General features: G+C 39.8%; 2 protein-coding genes across 4 annotated transcripts in view; one reads left to right on the plus strand and one right to left on the minus strand.

Moving 5' to 3' along the window:
* The window catches only part of gc (GC vitamin D binding protein), a 32,656-nt gene extending 21,444 nt beyond the window's left edge, over positions 1-11,212 (plus strand). Inside the window, exons 5-12 of the mRNA XM_036525924.1 lie at positions 3,551-3,683; positions 5,277-5,365; positions 5,751-5,877; positions 7,682-7,884; positions 8,947-9,079; positions 10,058-10,152; positions 10,524-10,656; positions 11,079-11,212. Of these exons, the coding sequence (XP_036381817.1) occupies positions 3,551-3,683; positions 5,277-5,365; positions 5,751-5,877; positions 7,682-7,884; positions 8,947-9,079; positions 10,058-10,152; positions 10,524-10,656; positions 11,079-11,123 (958 nt within the window). The 3' untranslated portion in view covers positions 11,124-11,212. The remainder of the gene's footprint in view (positions 1-3,550; positions 3,684-5,276; positions 5,366-5,750; positions 5,878-7,681; positions 7,885-8,946; positions 9,080-10,057; positions 10,153-10,523; positions 10,657-11,078) is intronic.
* A 5,440-nt stretch (positions 11,213-16,652) lies between these two features.
* Positions 16,653-18,436, minus strand: part of slc4a4a (solute carrier family 4 member 4a) — a 72,407-nt gene continuing 70,623 nt past the window's right edge. For all 3 annotated transcript variants that reach the window (XM_036527822.1, XM_036527821.1, XM_036527823.1), the window contains 2 exons: positions 18,011-18,090; positions 16,653-16,981 (listed from right to left, as the gene is read on the minus strand). In XM_036527822.1, the coding sequence (XP_036383715.1) occupies positions 18,047-18,090 (44 nt within the window). In that variant the 3' untranslated portion in view covers positions 16,653-16,981; positions 18,011-18,046. The remainder of the gene's footprint in view (positions 16,982-18,010; positions 18,091-18,436) is intronic.

The raw sequence follows: 18,436 nt of genomic DNA on the forward strand, positions 1-18,436 counted from the left end.
TTAACTACTGCTCCCTGTAGTCAAATACCTATATCAAAATATTGCACCATAAACTTTCACAAGGGCAATGAGGGTTCAGGTAAAACACAACAGTAAAACTGCAATAAAGTAAATGTCTTCTTTCTGCAAGGACCAAATCTCATAAAACATGTCTTTTAGTGGTTTATATAGCATGTCAAAATACAATCAGTTCATATGCATTATAAACTGTTTACATTTACATTTACATTCATTTATTTAGCAGACGCTTTTATCCAAAGTGACGTACAAAAGTGCATATAGTAAGTATAGCGACAGTACAGGGACAGGATGGGTACAGTTCCACAATGAGACAGTTTTCAGCTGAGAGCAAGGTCTGTTTGAGGACACAGTACTATTAGATTTGTACAATTACAGCCTATAGGGCAACTAATACGATATGTTCAGGACAAACCTCTGGTATATATGTATATAATGTTATAAAGCAAAGTAGCCCAGCAGACTTTGAATTTTCATTTATCAGTTATTACCCTTGAAGTCCAACCACATGCAAGTGCATTTTATCTATATCAAACTGATTTTGTAAAAATAGCATTATTGAAATGAAGGCATTATGCTGTATTATGGTTACATCACACAAATTACAGGGAGATTGGATTTATTCATATTTTTTGGCATTATTAAATTATCTGGGTTATACTGTATATCTGGACTAACTGGATTCATCAGATTTGCTGCTCTCCATGAAGCGTTGAATGGTGGGGATTGGTTGAGGAGTGTCTGATGGAGGAATGTAGTGTATGTAATGGATCACATTTTCGCCAGTTAATGGACACACATCAACATTCTAATCATTGCATTAAAGAGGAAACTGCATTGATAGATGTGAGTTGAAAGTATCTCACTAGCACTGAGATACTTTGATTGTGTACAAAAACACTTCAATCATATACATCTGTTGGTAGATGTTTGAATGCAAATGATGAAATAAAGAGCAGATTGTTGCAGTAAACATTGCATGACAACCAACCATTCCACCCCTATTCTTGATTTGCGTGTAATTAAATCTATGCAAAAAAGGATATCACCAGTATACTACCTTCAAAATGTGCGTGAAACACCTGGTCATGTCCAGTCTTAACAGAGATGGATGTTTTTGTAATGAAAGTACAGCTGGTGATCTGGCGCTTCTAATTATGACACTTGGAATGCTGATTGCAGAAGATGAATGGTCGATTGAAATAACGCTCCTTGAAAATGACTGTAGGTAAACAGTGCTGTTCATTCTGAAGAGAATGACTGCCATTACTGTGGCATCACATGCATGCCTGTGGATCTACATGCGAGTAATTATGTTTCCATTGACTCCTTTACTGTGGTGTTGCTAGCTAGGCACTGTTACTGCTGCTATGTCAACTATACTCAATAATGTAAGTTACAAACTTGTTTTTATTCTGAATGCCCAATGCTTTTTCTCCTCCTTTGTCCCCAATTTGGAATGCCCAGTTGTATCATAGAGGAGATGCTTCTCAAAGCTACAGCTTCTGCTCACAATCCATGAGACTGCCAATAAACATGTGCTCTTCTCAAAAACATGTGATATCAACCACCACTTCTTTTCACACTGCAGACAAGAAATTAAGCTTGCACAGAAATGAGTCGGAGGAGGGTACTTCATGTGGAGCTTTACACGGGCAGGTTGTGGGTGCACAATTGAGCAGCAGGGCTTGCCAGTGCTTGATAAGATGGACAAACCGACAAACCCTGGCCACCCTTACCCCTGGAAGCCAATTTGTTCTGCTGCTGTGGAGCGCTGGTCATCATCAGCTAATGACATAGCCAGAATTGAGTGTGAGTTCAAAACAAACGCCTTAATCACTCAGCTTCTTGTGATCCCCAACATATGCAATTTAATTGCCTAAATAACGAAATTCACAGCTGGTCCCATCATGTCAGTCTCCATTTCCTCCCTGTCAGTAGTCATATAGTTTCATACAGTAGATTGCTTATTAGTAAGGTTAATGACAGTTACAATTTAGAAGGCTAAATATCAAGCATATGCATTATACATATGCATATACAGTGTACCACAGCATCAGCGTTAATGAATAGGCTACAACGAAAAACATATAGCAGGTAGCAGATCATCACTCAGGGCATTGCCTTTGCTTAAAAGTGAGCCAGATCCTTGGATGTGCTACGTTGAAAGCATTTGTATTTGCAGATTAAATGCCGTCCCTGGGAGCTCATCTCTGGGAGCCTAAATGAAGTGACATTTGCGGAGCATAACAAGGCTTATTTCCACCCCAGACACCGGAGAGGCAGACTAATCCCTCACTTTGCTTTGACAGCCGTACGCGAGGCTAAGCATTTCAAATTCACATATCTATACAAATTTACCACAGGAACCCACAGTGAATACCTCCTCTACCAACGGTGTGGTTCTCGTGTTATGGAAAGTGTGTCATTAGTCATGCAGTACTACCACACCTATAGTAATTTTGCTGGCTGCTGAAATGTTATAGAACTTTGTGTTGAGACTTGGTGATTTCTGATGTCCCCTGGCAGGCACTGATACACTTTAAGGAGCTCATGCTTTTCATTTTTCCCTGAGGTAGTGCATTTTTTCCCTCTTTAGTGATATAATTTCCACCAAAGGTGTAGACCAACACAAGCCTTTAATCACCTGTGCACTAGCATTAGCGAAAGAACGAAATTCTCAGCAGATCAAAAAGACCTGGAGGGCTGGGTGGTGATTTGTGATTAGTAGGTGGTTCAGAGTTTTAATTTGGTTTTTGCTTTCCTGACTGCAGGATCAAACACTCCACTCAAAGTCACTCAAAGTGACAAACAGAGTTGTGATGTTTTTTTTTTTTGAAGTGCTACATGAGAATGCACCTTAATGAAAGAAAAAAAGAACACAGGTGATGTATTGCCTGTCTACACATCTCTGTTTTTCATGTGTGCCTTGCACAAAAAAAGACATCCAGCTTAATGTTCACCTGAAAAGTGCTGAGTTTAATAGAAACTTTCTTACATTACAAGCCAGGTACTGCAGGGGGTATGATTCCCAGCCAGCTATCATACAGTTCATTTGACACATTTGTCTTTTGTAAACTGTTTTGCCAGTTTTTTTCCAAAAGGCAGAGCTGAATTTGAGCCCACCCACTGTGCCTGTAATAAGAGCCCAGATTACTGTTTGCATATGAAATTTAAAGTTACGCAGACATGACATTAGTGATAGCCCTGTCACACACCCAAATGTGTGTCACAAAGGAACTTAAGCGGCCCGTGCCTGAATACGTTTAGTAGTAACAGAGGTGCACAACTCTACGTGTGGTTTATGCATGCGTATCTCAAGTCTGAATCACCCCCTCTGAGAGCATATCTTTACATCTGTATTATCGTACATAGTACAGGATCCTGTGACTATGAGGTCACAGTTCGGGTTGTGTGGAGAATATCAAAGGCGATGTTCCTCACCAGTTTATTGTGGAGCCTCTAAACAGTTATTGAATGCTCAAGGCCTACAGTACCAGCCAACCATATTTTCCATGCCTGTATTTTTCAGGTACATGTACGAAGTTGCACGGAGACACAGAAGTACCCCAGCTGGATTAGTGCTCAATGCAACTGCCCGCTACCTACAGATGCTTGAAAAATGCTGCAGTCCTGCAGCATCCAACCCCTGCTTTTTGAGTGAGGTACCAACCTTTTTTTTTAGCATTTATCTTGCAATGGGTTTTTCTCAAATCCCCCTGAAAGTCCAAACACTTCATCTTCAAAAAATAAAAGGAGAAACATTAAAACAGCTTTCCCTCATGGGGAATCATGTTTACAACAGCCTACATTTGTGGCCCTGTACTCTGAGATGTAATTACTTTACCATTAGCATCAATATGAATACCCGATAAAGAGCTTGAAATTAATCTTAAGCGTTCTTGAAAAAGGCAATCAGTTTTTCAAAATGAACCTCAGGGAAAGACTGTTTTGAATATGCAGCAGCAATCAATGGCTGATTAAACAAAGATGACTTTGTCAGCCCCCCCCCCAAACCCCCTCCCCCCACCCACACCCCAACCCTTGGGTTCAACTTCTTGAACAGATACCCTCAGTGCCTTTCCAAGAGCTTCAGGTTCAAAAATATGCAAAAATGGAGAACCAGCAGATTATTTTTATTATTATTATTATTATTATTATTATTATGAAACAAAACTATTATATAATTATTATTTAATATTGTATTATTATTCAATTTACACATGTGAATGCTTGATTGTACATTTATTTCAGGCATTTTAAATAGTCAGTTACTTCTCTGGCTAAATCAGAGATCTGGTACTTTGGTAATCACTAATCCACTCTTACTTTTTTAAGATTGTTTTTTAAGTGCTGAATTGAATAATTCATGAATTAGCAGACACTCTTAAACTGTGATTTTTTTTTTATTTAATTTTCATCCTGATTTGTCTCATTTTATTCACTTAATTGAATTAAATGTACTTGTTTATAACGTGCCCTGATTTAGGCTCTGTGAGCATTTGTACAGACACTCAAATGTTTGTAATGTTCCAATTTCACACATACAGAATACACTTCAGAGCTCAATAGTGCCCTTGACCTGTACCAGTATCCCACCCATTGTATACTGCACAATTGCCCGTGAAGCTCTCCTGCAGTGTTGATGTGGTGTAAATGAAATGAACTTTTGTGGTGTTATTGTGGTGTTTTTTCATGGCTCAACTGAAAGGTATCTAATACGCTGCGTTTTGTAGTTTGAGCTGCAGGATGTAGCAGAACAAGACCAGCCACTGAGATACGTAATTAAATCAGTTGGTGTAGGCGCACTATGTAGGCCCATGTGTGGGAATGTGTCAGTGAACTGAAGGACCACCAGTGTTGAGTCAAGACATAAGAACAATGGAAACATGGCACGTGACTAATATTGAAATGCAAAGCTTACTATGCATACTGATTACGATACATGTTATGGATGAACATTGTAGGTCCCTCAAGCCATCTCATTTTTCCTGATACAACATAATATATGGGTTAATGTCTCATTTCATATTTTTGCATGGAAGAATTGGGGGAGAGCAGAGAAAGGTTTTTTTATACAGGTTTTTTTTTTCAAATTTTCCTTGCAGCAACATTTAAGTGATTTATTCATTATAAGAGATTCAATTAGCACAGTTTAATTGAAATCAAATATGCAACTGGCCATTACTGGTACCTCCAAAAGTCATTGTTATTCCTACAACATATTTTTTTCCTGATTTTATCCTTCTGATTTCTAGAGGTTGCAGCAAAGGGAATCAAATGTTTTCCTGAGATTCACGACAGCTGTTTGCCAAAACCAAGTGAACTTGAAATCTCATAAAACTGGGTAAATAACCTGAACACCGCTTCATGAAATGAGTGGCTTTGAATTATTTTTGTAGGAAGAGATCCGTTTAACTTGATTTCATAACGCACTGAACATCCAAGGGGGGTTGGCCAGAAGGAGTATTCACTTTTGCGAAAACAGAGGGTTACATTTTACCCCATATCCTGTAATCAGTCCAGATTTCAAAAAATCCATCATAATATGTCATTCAGTACAGCAGAGTGAAATGATTGATGCAGTAGTTACTTGTACTGTATGAATGGATTCAAATGATTACTGTATATCACACACAGAGACATGTATTTTCTGAAACCAAAGAGCAGTATGTTGAATGGTTTGATATGTTATGGGTTCATCCATCATGTGAGATTTCTGTTCCATTTAGGTTGACTGTATATTATGGGAGCATATTGGGAATCCCATTTGAAGAGGCATCGTCTATTGCTAGTTATCTGCATGACGGACTAGCAAAATACTGCTTAGAACCGAAGGGTGCGTACATCATCCAGGAGGTATGGAGAACCTGCACCCATTTCTGTTTCACTTTCAGCACCCTGGTTTAGAGGAAATCTTGGTCTTGAGAGCTTCAGAGCTTTGACAGTGAGAGTTTTGTGTAGCCATTATTTTGTGGCTTATTGGCACCCCTTTTCAGCTACAACTTAAATATCAAAGACAAATAAAATCACAAAAATATAAGTAATGTAAACATACCGCAGTTACAGAAAATGTTTTAAATGTATATTCACTGAAATACACTATATAGACAAAAGTATTTGGCCACACCTGTTTCTCCAGTGGAGGGCAATCTTAATGCTTCAGCATACCAAGACATTGTGGACAATGCTATGCTTCCAACTTTGTGGCAACAGTTTGGGGAAGGCCCTTTTCTATTCCAACATGACTGTGCCCCAGTGCACAAAGCAAGGACTATAAAGACATGGTTTGATGAGTTCGTTGTGGAAGAACTTGACTGGCCCGCACAGAGCCCTGACCTCAACCCCATCGAGCACCTTTGGGATGAACTGGAACGGAGATTGCAAGCCAGGCCTTCTCATCCAACACCAGTGCCTGACCTCATAAATGCTCTACAGAATGAATGGGCACAAATCCCCACAGAAACACTCCAAAATCTTGTGGAAAGCCTTCCAAGAAGAGTGGAAGCTGTTATAGCTGCAAAAGGGGGACCAACTCCATATTAAAGTATATGTATTTGAATACAATGTCATTACAATGTAATGTTCAGGCGTCCGAATACTTTTGTCCATATAGTGTATGTTTTGAGATGTTGAATCAAACTTTAAATGAGAAGGGAGCAAATGAGGAAACCTGAATCATTTGCATTTTGTCATTTCACAGGCACTCTTATCCAGAGTGACTTCCAATGTGCAAATGCAAAGTGCATCTAACAGATTAAGCATGGCATGTTTTACAATAAGAAGGACATGATTCAACATGTCAAGCGAAATGCACTATCTCCATTATTATGAGAATGAGAAACTACAACAAACTACAAACAGCAAAACAACAATATATAAAAATGATATAAAAGGGGAACATGACCACACTGTGGTAGGGGAGTAGGTATGGCTGGAAGAGGGGTGGGTCTTCAGTCTGTGACAGAATGGAGCTAGCTCTTCAGCTGTTCTGACAGCAACAGGAAGCTCATTCCACCCCATAGGGGCCAAGATGGAGAGAGGACACAGTCGGGATGCATAATTACTAGAGGGCACAGCCAAGCATCCTGAAAAGGTCGAACACATTGCAGTCAATTGCATATGCCCTTGCTGATAGTCAGTTGAAAGGGAGAAACAAAACTACTGACTGATTACTAGTGAAATGCACCCTGGAAACTCAGTTATCAATTGTTTGATCATTGAATCAAGAGGTATCTTCACAGAAGACAGGAAAAGATAAGAGAGTAGGAGAGGTTAAATTAATAGTAATTATTAACTTTTTATATTACTGCCATTCCTGTAATATTTTAGAATACAGTGCCATTATAAATGCCTAATTACCACCAATTACCTGCACCGATAAGTACCAATAACTGCATTACAAGTGCTGTTTATGTCCAGCATTATGGATGTTTAGTCCACCATTAATATTAGTGTCTTGTTATGGAGAAGACCTAGGTTGCCAAATTAATGCCACACAGGATTAAAATGTGTAATATTGATATTTTATAGCCTGCATATTCCCATCTCAGCAGTTCATGTTTTGCTCTTGAGTTAATCAATCTCAGTCTGGCATGTTATTTCAAATTCTAATGCAATCCTAGCACTGTGAGGTGTGTATCATGTTGTATTTTTTTCCCAGTTCACAGACTTTCACAGAGTCCTCTGTAATGACTCCACACTGGCAACCAAATCCGCTGAGTTTCAGAAGTGCTGCAGCAAACCGCCTCTGGGCACTCTTACCTGTGTCGATGACCTGAAAAAACAGCCTTACATGTCGACGGGAACCGAGCAGCGTCTCTCAGCTGACCTCTGCAGTGAAGCCAGTCAGGATGCCATTGAAAGGTGTGTGATACAAAAAACAATGCAGAGGACAAAGGCTGTGTTGGTTGTGGAAAACACTAACCCTACCATTCACATATACACACACAGCTTTTTGTTTTTTGCCAAACCACTTAAGCACTGCAGTGTTTGAGTATGGAAATAAATAGTTTACTATCCGTTCTGACCAGTGACCTTCAGAATTTTGTTGTCACAAAAGCTAACTCAATTCATTTTCATGGAAGGAGTTATGGTAAAAGGTTGTTTTCCTGGTGTTACAGTTCATTTTCAGTTCCACTATTTTGTTTTGGGGAAAACTGCTGAGATGGCAGGGGTTGCCGAAACCCAAGGATCTGCCTTGTAAATTAGAGATAATTAGCATCCCTGCTATTGCTAGGCAGCATGTCTTATCACATTTCTGATAGCTTATCTCTACAGTTTAGGCGTTTCTTGAATGAATATTCCTCAAGGATGAACTGAGTAGCTTATCTGTGTTCCAAAGATGGCAGGGGGGAAAACACTGATGTGCATAGAATAAAAAAAAAACAGCTTCTAAGATTTTTTCATAGCAGCTGTTAAAGAATGATTCTGAAATCAAGCCCGGGACTCATATAACACAATTTAACAAGAAGATCAAAGAGGGTGATTCACAGCGCTCAAGAGATTCCACATTAGATTCAGTGAATTGTGTGCCACCAGCTTCAGAATCTGCCAGAGCTGTTTCACGGGTCACCCAGCACTATCGCCATTTAGACACAGGCTACATCAGCACTTTCAATTCAGAACAAGATTTTGTGCAGTTAACTCTGCACTCTCTTTCCTTTTGACAGCCTCCAAAGTGCTGATGCCAGTAAGTCATTATAATTCTGAACTTTGACAAAAGTACACACTTTTCAGGATGAAGTGGAATTGTCCAGTGGAATTGTTACAGATTGGGCAATTGGAAGGGAAGAAAAACAAGGAGAAAATTGCCTGAGTGTTGTCCATGAAGATGCAGTAGGGGCCAAATTGTTGATGCAGGGGAAGTTAAAAAAACATAGAAGTGGTCTTGAATGAGAACATGAGTAGCCTTTTTGGTGCTTTTAGGTATTTGTTTGACGTCGGAGTGAAGCGCCCCTCTGTGTCTCTGCCAGTGATGGCTACTGTGGCCGATAACTTCGCGCGCACCGTGAAGCTCTGCTGCGAGAGTGCTGACGCCGAGTCCTGCATGGAGGGAAAGGTGAAGTTCGCCTCGCAATAACTGCCTCAGACGGGCTCTGACTGCACCCACACAACCGCACGCCCGAAGCAGGTCTTAACAGACCGCTCTGCACAGCGCATTATTGATACATTGCCTTCGTGTTCTTGGCTTGCTGATTGCCCCTGTAAGTCTCTTTGTATGTCCCTGTTGTTTTCGGAGATGTTGTACAGAGGTAAAATGAGCAGAAGCAGCCATTCAACAGAGCGCCCCAGATCTATATCTCCTCTCCCTCTATACTTGTCAGTCATTGGCTTTTCAAGAGTGTGGAAAACAGAAATATATGCAGGACATCAAAATATGTCTAACCAGCACGGCGCGTATTCTGCTGCACTTAATTGAAGTGTGCACTCAAGATGAGCATTTGTCTTAAGAAGTACTGTACAAAGGCCCGACTTCAATATACAGTATCTCATGATGCAAAGGTGGACTATTTCCATGGCCTGTTTCTGAGGTCCCTTGTTTTCACTTTTTTTCTTCTGAACAGCATCCAATTAGCAGAGTCTGCCTTCATCTGCTGTAGTGTGAAAGAGGCATGGAAGAGTCATTAGTAAGCACATCCAATTGAAGGCTGTCTCAGTGGAGATAGGGTAAACCTAGGGACCTGATGTGTCAATTAATATTCAAGACATTTCTTCCAGAACCCACCAATGCTTCAGAGCAATCCGAGAGTGCTCATTATTCAGGTATACAGGGAGGCAATACACCTGAGCTCTTTGCAACATTGAGATTTTATGTTTTCACAGGCAATGTGGGATACACACAGACACTGAACTGGCTCGTTTGATTCTGTTACATCATTTGCTGATGAAAGTTGAACCATCCGCACTGTCAGTTGTTCTCCAGTGGTATCCTGGTGAACGGACAAGCATGTGCTCTTTCTGTGACGATTAGGGTAGCTTGATTTACACAGGAGGTTTCACTACTATGCTCACCCAAACATCTTCTTTTGTTTTCCAGAAAAGCCATTTGAAAGGGATTACAGAATTTCTGTCCAAGGCTGACGACATTTGCTCACAGTATTTTAAACTGGATTTCTCCGCATTCAAAAAAAAGTAAGCCACTTTGAATCTTTAAAGCAAAGTGCCATTTTTTCATTCTGACCATGAAACTGTGAAAGTGAAGCCTTTAACTGGGCAGTAATACATTCAAGGTAATACATTCAAATCTTCTCAGAAGTTGCCCCAACTCATTACCCTGTGAGGACAGGCACTTATTTCAGAGATGCTAGACAAACCCACACACGCGGTGTGGCAAAAAAAAAAAAAAAAAAAGCCAAACCCACCCTGTCCTCAACACGCCGCGCCGAGGACCGTCTCCAGCAGCCGGGAGCAGAGCGAAACCGAGGGGTCGCCAGCCTTGGCCTCAGTAAGCGTTTGGTCTTTGAGCCACTGATTGTTCACTTGCTTGGCTGTCAATCACGCAGGGTGCTGAGGGACGTGGAGGGGGAGCTGCCGCAGGCTGGCAGGGGCGATGCTGACGCCAGAGCCGGCGCGCTCGTGGAATTTGCGGCGACGTGCTGTTCCCGACACGCACCGCCGGTGCAGTGCCAGAACCGGGTGAGCATCACATCAAACCCCGGGTGACGTCAGTCCGTTAGACACGCTCTTTCACAGGGAACGTCGAGCAGTCTGGGGATTACCGCTGCCAACAAGGGAGGAAAGCTCAGGGGAGAGGAGAGTTAACGTAAGAGCCGGGAGAAAATTATTAGGATCATTTTTCCTGGAAAAGCAAAACATTTTGATTTGCGCCCAGCCAATAAATGAACAATGAACATCTCAGCCAACTAAACTTGGGGGAAAAGCTAGACAAGAGGAAGGGGAGAAAATTATGCACGAGAGACCATCTTAGTAGCTCATTAATTGCCTGTCCTGGACTGACCCAGAGGTTTTTTTTTCATCTTTGTGTTATGTCATACAATGCTAATATTTATTTTATGCTCCGAGGCTCTGGAATAATTAAAACTGCATTCCTCAAACAGGTTGAAGCCTTCATCACTCCCAGTGAAGATGACTCTGCAGTTTGAACAGCAAGACCCAAGCCATTGATTGGATAACCGAGAAATGTATAAAATGGAAATGCCAATGCTGATTGCTCAATAAATTTCAAGACTGAGCCCTTATTGTTCTCTCTAGCTTGCAAAGGTCGATATTTAATGATGAGTTCACCCATATTTCAAGAGGTAGTGCGAGCCAGAACAATTATTATTATATATAACAATTATTTTTAAGAAACAGGATTAATTTAATTGCATTTTCAGATATTTATTTTCTGCAAAAAGGAAATCAAAGACATTAGGGTCTTGTCAGACATCTGTGTAATGTATGGGCAGAAGGAAGTAATTTTCTCTAATGAAAAAGCTGATACTACCAGGTTATCTTTACACTTACGCCCCCTGAAATTAAGGCTTAGCTTTTGGGAGCAGATTTAGGTCAATAACTTTCAATAACATCAGATATCATGTTTTATGAATATAGCAGGTCTACAGTAGCAAGGTCTACTGTATGTTTCATTTAACTTTTGCAAAATTTGTTGATGTTTCTTGCCCTCTGGTGGCTGAACAGGGTAGAGCAGAAACAGACATCAGAACGGGATGGCAAACAAGCAGAGATTCATGATGTAAATATTTCATAGTGAAAAAATGGGAGTTATCTTCTCACAGATGTTCAAAAAATTTGGTAGATTATAATGCTTAAATGTGCACCACTGTTCATTAATGTTTCAGGATTCCACCTGTGCTGTGATCACCATGGGTGGAATTACAAAATTCCATGTTGAATTACAAAAAACCATGCTGTACAGTATGTTGTACAGATGTTGAGCTGATTGGTAGATGTAAATACATGTGTGCATACCATTAGCACTAAAGCAAATGCACGTGTACAGAATAGACTTTCTCACTCCATTAGGGCATTGATTTATTCTTGGTCTAGACTAGAGGAAAGACTGCCCCCTACTGTCCAGAAAAGAGATTAAAGACACTGTTTATTACAAAAAAGCTGGGGATTCCCTAGTGTGCTGACCAGATTCTAAATATGGTTCTTGCAATCAAGCCATCAATGCATCACCCTCCCACACACAGTAAAGTGTTTTGAGATCCATGGAAGATGCTGTATAAATATTATGTGTAATTATTGTTTAGTATTCATGTCTTGATGACAGCAGAAAACATAGGGTCTGTGCCAGTGAATTGAATACTAACAATGATCAGCCTGATCAGTGGCACCAGTTGAATCACACGTAAGCCAGAGGATCTCCAGCAGGGGGCGCTGATGAGCCTGTCTGGCACAGTGAAGTGTGCTGCACATGGCCTGGTGACTCCATGGATCCCTTGCCACCTCTGTCTCTCTCTGTGACCCCAACGTGCAAGAGCAAGGGTACTGGGGGCCAGCCTGCACTTTCTCCCTGCCAACACCCACACGCCACATGGCATTCAGACCACAGGCTCCCCAGAATGTGTCCAAGGAGCCTTTACTCTCAGGTCAGTGCTCTCTAGCTCTCACACAGGAAGTGGGCCTCAGTCTGCCTTGAACAGAGCTATGAGATATTACAGGGCCCCACTGTTCTCTAAGTTACAGTCATGCCCGCAGCAGGTAAAGATGTGGCATGATGATGGGCAAAGGGGTCAGCTTGGACCACTAAGAGCATGTTAAATGACCTCAGAATGCATGTCATAAACGTATCAACTGAGACCAAGACCTCAAGCTCAGTTGTAATCCTGAAAGCTTGCATTTATAATTTATTTATTAATTTATATAATTGGAATTGTCAAAGTACATGTAAACTACTAGTACTACTAGTAATAGTATTTCTACTAATAATAATAAGAAGGAGAATACAGAATTTATAATAATAGTAATTTGGAGATAGCAATTCTGTATGGATTTGTTTGGATGAGTTTGTATAGGTAGAGTAGAATCCATAAGGGTAGGGAACAGTGAACCTACACTTATTGAGCTATAGGTTTTAATGGTTAGTTTTCCATTCTGCACACCCATACAGAATGAGCTGTAAGTTAATAGTTAATAGTTTAAGTTAATAGTTATTTATTAGTGAACCCCTTGTTTTACTGAGTAATCTATGTTATTTTTATTCTTGTTTATCATAACAGGCAACTCGTCTCTCATGTTTATTGAGGCCAGCAGTTTGGGGGCCAGGTCTTGAGACTGCACTATGCCCTCGGCCCTCAGGTTTGACCCCTGTCTCAGCATGGCATGTCAGGGCGGTTAACTTGTTCTATCACTTTAGGAACTCTTGCTGTTCATTGCTCAAGTCTACAAAATGTATGTTTCCTTTGATGTGCTAAGAAGAACATATGTTATTCTCAATCGATAATGCTGAGCTGTGTCCAAGTCTATGATATCAAAGCTGTCTAATTTGTGGCCAGAAAATACTGAAAGGCTTCATATGTGCACATTTTCCTCATACCATCTAGGTCAGTTTGTGCCTTTGACACAGCGCTGTGCAGACTTATCTTTGCTCTTCGGTTTAAGGCTGGAATAGGAAGTCATTTCATAATACCTGCGGTATTATCTTCCAGTTATTGACACAAGCACTGCTTATCTCCTTGGTGCGTGTAAGACAAGTGGAAAGATTTTGCAGGAAGACATAATCCAAAACATACAAGATGACATACTGTGGAGAATGGATGAAAAAAGCTTAACTTATAAACAATTAAGTGGTCCTTCCTGAGGCTGTAGTGGATATGTGAGAGGGCATTTTCCATTGCAATGTTTTTTTCCTCCCTTTCTTTTTGTTGCACTGGTGAGAAGGAATTAAGACAGAGAGATATCCTTAAAAGGTACCTAAGGACCTTGCCTTCACCTCTTCTCTGAAAACAGTCATTTAAGAACTGTTCTCTGAAAAAAAGTACTTTACTCAGATTACAAATTTGCATGTTTATATAAAGGGAATTGCATTTCTCAGTTGAGTGTTTGAAAATATAGCTACTAGAAAGAGCTTGATTGGATCCCCACACCAAGCCAGCAGCCCTTACATCCAAACAAAATCTTTCCCTGCGTTTTATTACTATTATTACTATTTTCTTACAGATGTATATTAAGGCTGAAGGAGAAAAACACGCCAGGGTGGATTTATTCTTAAGAAAATCCAGTTCTCCATGAGTATCAAATTTCAAAGGGTTTACATTTCTATATCCTGTATACACGCAGATTAATACTGTTTAGTTGTGAGCCTCATCAAGAGTTGTTGTGAGTGGAAGCCTTAACTCCCTTTCATCTATGCTTTTACATAGAAGCTTAATACCTTGAGTGCTCTACCACTTCTCGTGGCAAACAGTGACAGAATACTAATAAATCCCTGAAATGAAATGCTGAAAACACAAGAATATGTATAGCGCTTGTGTTATCCTATTCAAAGTTCATGGTAATGTAGTGAAAGATAGCCAGTCTTTCACACTTTCTTACACTTTCTTCACCACAGATATATGAAGAGTGGATAGTTTCATCATGTTTTTTGACTCGATGCAATTCTACTAGATAAATTGTAATACAGGCCTCCAAAAGGAAACACTAGTAATACATATTTAAGACCTCTGTGGTGAAGTTTTGTCCTCTTAGAAAAATCTGTTCATATGGCACAAGTAATGTACTGTGAGCTGCTGTGAAAGTTTTATTTACAACCCCAAGGATTAAATTTGTGTTTTTCTTATATGACAGACATCTAGAGTTTAGCAATTTCAAAAAGACTTGAGCAAAAAGAACAAGGCAAGTTGCATAAATTCAGTTTATTTTAATATACATTTCATTTGAAAAATATAAATTCTAAAATCATTTCACTTGTGTGTGTTTATTCTAAAAAGTCACAATAAAAATCAATGAAAAATTTATCAGTCTTGAATACACTAGAATTAATCTTATGCTTCATAAGGTTACATTTTTAAAATTTGCCCATGCTGATAAAATGGATTTCATTCTGTATATACTAACTACCCATCCCAAATATAAGTTAAAAATTGATTTATATGTTTATTGTTCAAAATAACTCAAGTTTGAAAATACAGTATGCTTAATTGTGCAGAACTACATTGGTTTAGAGAAACAAAATCAAAATTAATCACAATAACAATAGACAAAAAATATATATACGCAAGCATCTTTGAATTAACAAACATACCCAAATGTACAGGATATACACTGATAAAGGCTCATGGGGTCATAGAGAGGCCATTTTAAGTAGGACATGCATACTATTTTGGAAAATACTCGAGTAAAATAATGAAAACCTTTTCTTTCTAACAGTATTTCACTGTTATGTATATTTGATACTTACATATAGAAAATATTTTTTTTTCTTCCATGAGAAAAAAAAAACAACTATCATGTGAAAGAAGTGAAAAAACATTGAAATTATTAATCAAGCATATAAACAAACACTTCTTTAGAAAAAGCCTCACAAACTGAAATACAAATCAAATTCTGACAACCTGTTTTATATTCATTGATAGCTAGACGATAAACAGAAGTTCCCGTCTGAACATGGCAAAACCTATAAATTTGTATGAACTAACTTTCAAATAGTTTCTGAACTAATGAAGTACCTTTCGGGACCCCTATATTACATGTGATTTTTAAGCCACTTAGGTAAACCAGTTTGTGCAGGACCAGCAGTTCTTTGAACAGGTAAATTTTGGTTTAAAAATACTTGGTTGCATATCCAACCCATCCTGTTATAGGTACCATATAGGTGTGCAAATGTAACTGCTTTTTGAGTAATAAAAATGTTGAAAATTTTGTGTGCATCACAAATTCATGGAAAAGGGAATGTACTTCTGTCTTTTTGTAAGAAATTATATCAGAGTACATAGGATCAGAAAAAAAGAATGGGAGTCAAAAAAACTTTCATCAAAGCCAGTAGTCTATATATAAATACTGGGAACTTAAAACCGTGTGTTTGATTCAGTGCTTCACACAACAAATCCAATGTTTTTTTGCCAAAGGAAAAAGACAATACTGTACTGGAATCCTGAATGTGATTTTTAAAAAGCAAAAAAAAATCTGAATCAATGGCATTACAAGTTAATACAATTGCAAGTAATCAGCAGAATTATATTATCTCTATGTCACAGATATTGCTTTCTCATTTAATACATTTAATCTCATGAATATGTAGTTCCAGAGGAACTCTAAAAAGACAGAAAGAATATTAACAATATTAAAACCCCATGCTGTGCCCTTAAAAATCAACATATTATATTTTTTTATAGAATGCCTGGCATCTAAAAATAAGAGGTAGAGCTACAAAACAGATCAAAGTATTATTTTCCTGCTACAGGAAAATTTAATTACAGTAATTTCTTTTTTTAAACAAAGAATAAAAAGTTCAGATGAGGAAGATATACAAACAGCAGGTTAGGCCATATAAGGTCCACTGTCATGCATGTTGACAAACAGGTACCTCATTTCACTGTTTTGCAGAAGATGGGACATTTTGCATAGTAAGGAATGATGTGTGTGAGACAACAGCTTGTACTCTGCTGTGTGTAGGGGAAAGGGCTGTATCGGTGTAGAAGATGGCATCCTCGGCAAAATAGCATTGTTCTCATTCCGTTAATAGTCAGTTTGTTCTCTTTGCAGAAAGCAGCAGTGTGGGGGTTAGTCCCTCTATGTGATGCATTTTCACATAAGAAAATAATTCAGTCAGTAGTTTTTTTGTTGTTTTTAATACAGGAAAGGGAACATAAAAATGCAAATAGAAAGGTCTTCTGTGTGTCTGTGAGAGGATTGGCTGGTTCATCGGGAGAGGCAGGGTCCTACTGGTTAAAGAGATGTCTCAGACCCTCGACTCCGCCAGAAGAATCCGTTGTCCTCCGGTTCAAGGTCTATTCTAATCTGAGGCACAGATTTAAATGGATTGCTCTCAGGACTGAAAAACAGACAGAGAGAAATTCATATGTTATATGTAACAGTTCTATGCACTGATATCAGAAGCACATTGTTGCATAAATTACATTATTTGTTTGGTTGCTAGATGCCCATTTACTGTGTAACCTCCATATCCCATATAACATATTACCAATATATACAGCTTCAAATGTGATGCAGCAATTCAGGTTATACCAAGCACCATCATTAAGGTGTATATGTACCCTATCACAACCCAGAATCAAACCAACCATAAGTATCTGGTTTTGGTTTACAGCTACCTCTTAAGGACCTACCATGGTGGAATTCAGCCTGTGTCCTGCATATTGTGCACTTTGAACATGTGATTAGGCTCATTTTCATCTGTTTTATAACTACCATTCCTTTTCAGCCATCAGAATCAAGCAACAAATACAATAATAATAAATGAAAAATTAAATCTACAGTATCATCTTTCTGGGGGGAGTCACGGTACCAGGCTATGGCAGAAACAGCTGGCTTCCATTAGTGGGTATTTCCATAGCATTTTAAGCACACACTTGTCCACTGAGAAAGTATTTCAAATTACTATTAAAATACCTTCTCTTTTACACTTGTGATCAAGTGCTTTTTTCCACACATTTAGTAACAGCAGACAGCTGCAAGGCTTAAGCCATGATCAGAGGAGGACTTGATACGTCCAGCATGCTCAGGGTAACATAAGGTGAGGAGTGTTGACATTCCGAAAGCCAATAAAAGTGACCTCCAGCACCGTGACCGCCCAGAACGGGCAGACTGGGCGTGGCGCACCGACAGCTCAGGGACCTGCACGGCTGGCGGCCTCGCCTTCCAAGCGCCTTTGCTCAGTTTCTTCTGCCAGAAATGCAGCCTCCCAACACCCTTGGCTCGCCGCCCGACTGCCCTCTCACCCATGTAATGGGCCAGTTTAAATCACGCCACATCCTGTCCCCCACCCCACTGCAGCCTAGGGCGGGGCAGCTGGGGGCGGGGCTGAGGGGAGACACGCCCACGCTGTAAGCCAGGGTCTTACCTTGACAGGGAGTTGGTGTGGAAATAGTGCAGCCGCTCAGCATGACGTGTGTCGTTCAAGGAAAGATGGGGACTTTTCTCCTGTGGAGTGGCAGACATATGGCCTCCGATTAGCGCATGCATGGACTCACGTCCCGCCTCACACATGCCGCGGGGGCACTATTTGCAGAACAGCCATGCCCTGTTCAGATTCAGCTTATGTAAAACAGTTTTTGGGGAACACAAATGACCGTGACAAAATCCTGTAATTTTCCATATTCACAAGTCCGCCCTGTACTCTGAACATCTTTGGTTAAGTACAATACATGCATTGTGTCTCAATGAGGCTCAGCTTTAAAGGAAATGCTTGCAGGGAACCATATGGCACATTCAATTACCATTTCAAGTGACAGAGAGAGAAAATACAGGATTTGTGGCAATGTTGTGG

Source organism: Megalops cyprinoides, chromosome 4 (genome assembly GCF_013368585.1).
Source record: "Megalops cyprinoides isolate fMegCyp1 chromosome 4, fMegCyp1.pri, whole genome shotgun sequence".
Lineage (NCBI taxonomy): Eukaryota > Metazoa > Chordata > Actinopteri > Elopiformes > Megalopidae > Megalops > Megalops cyprinoides.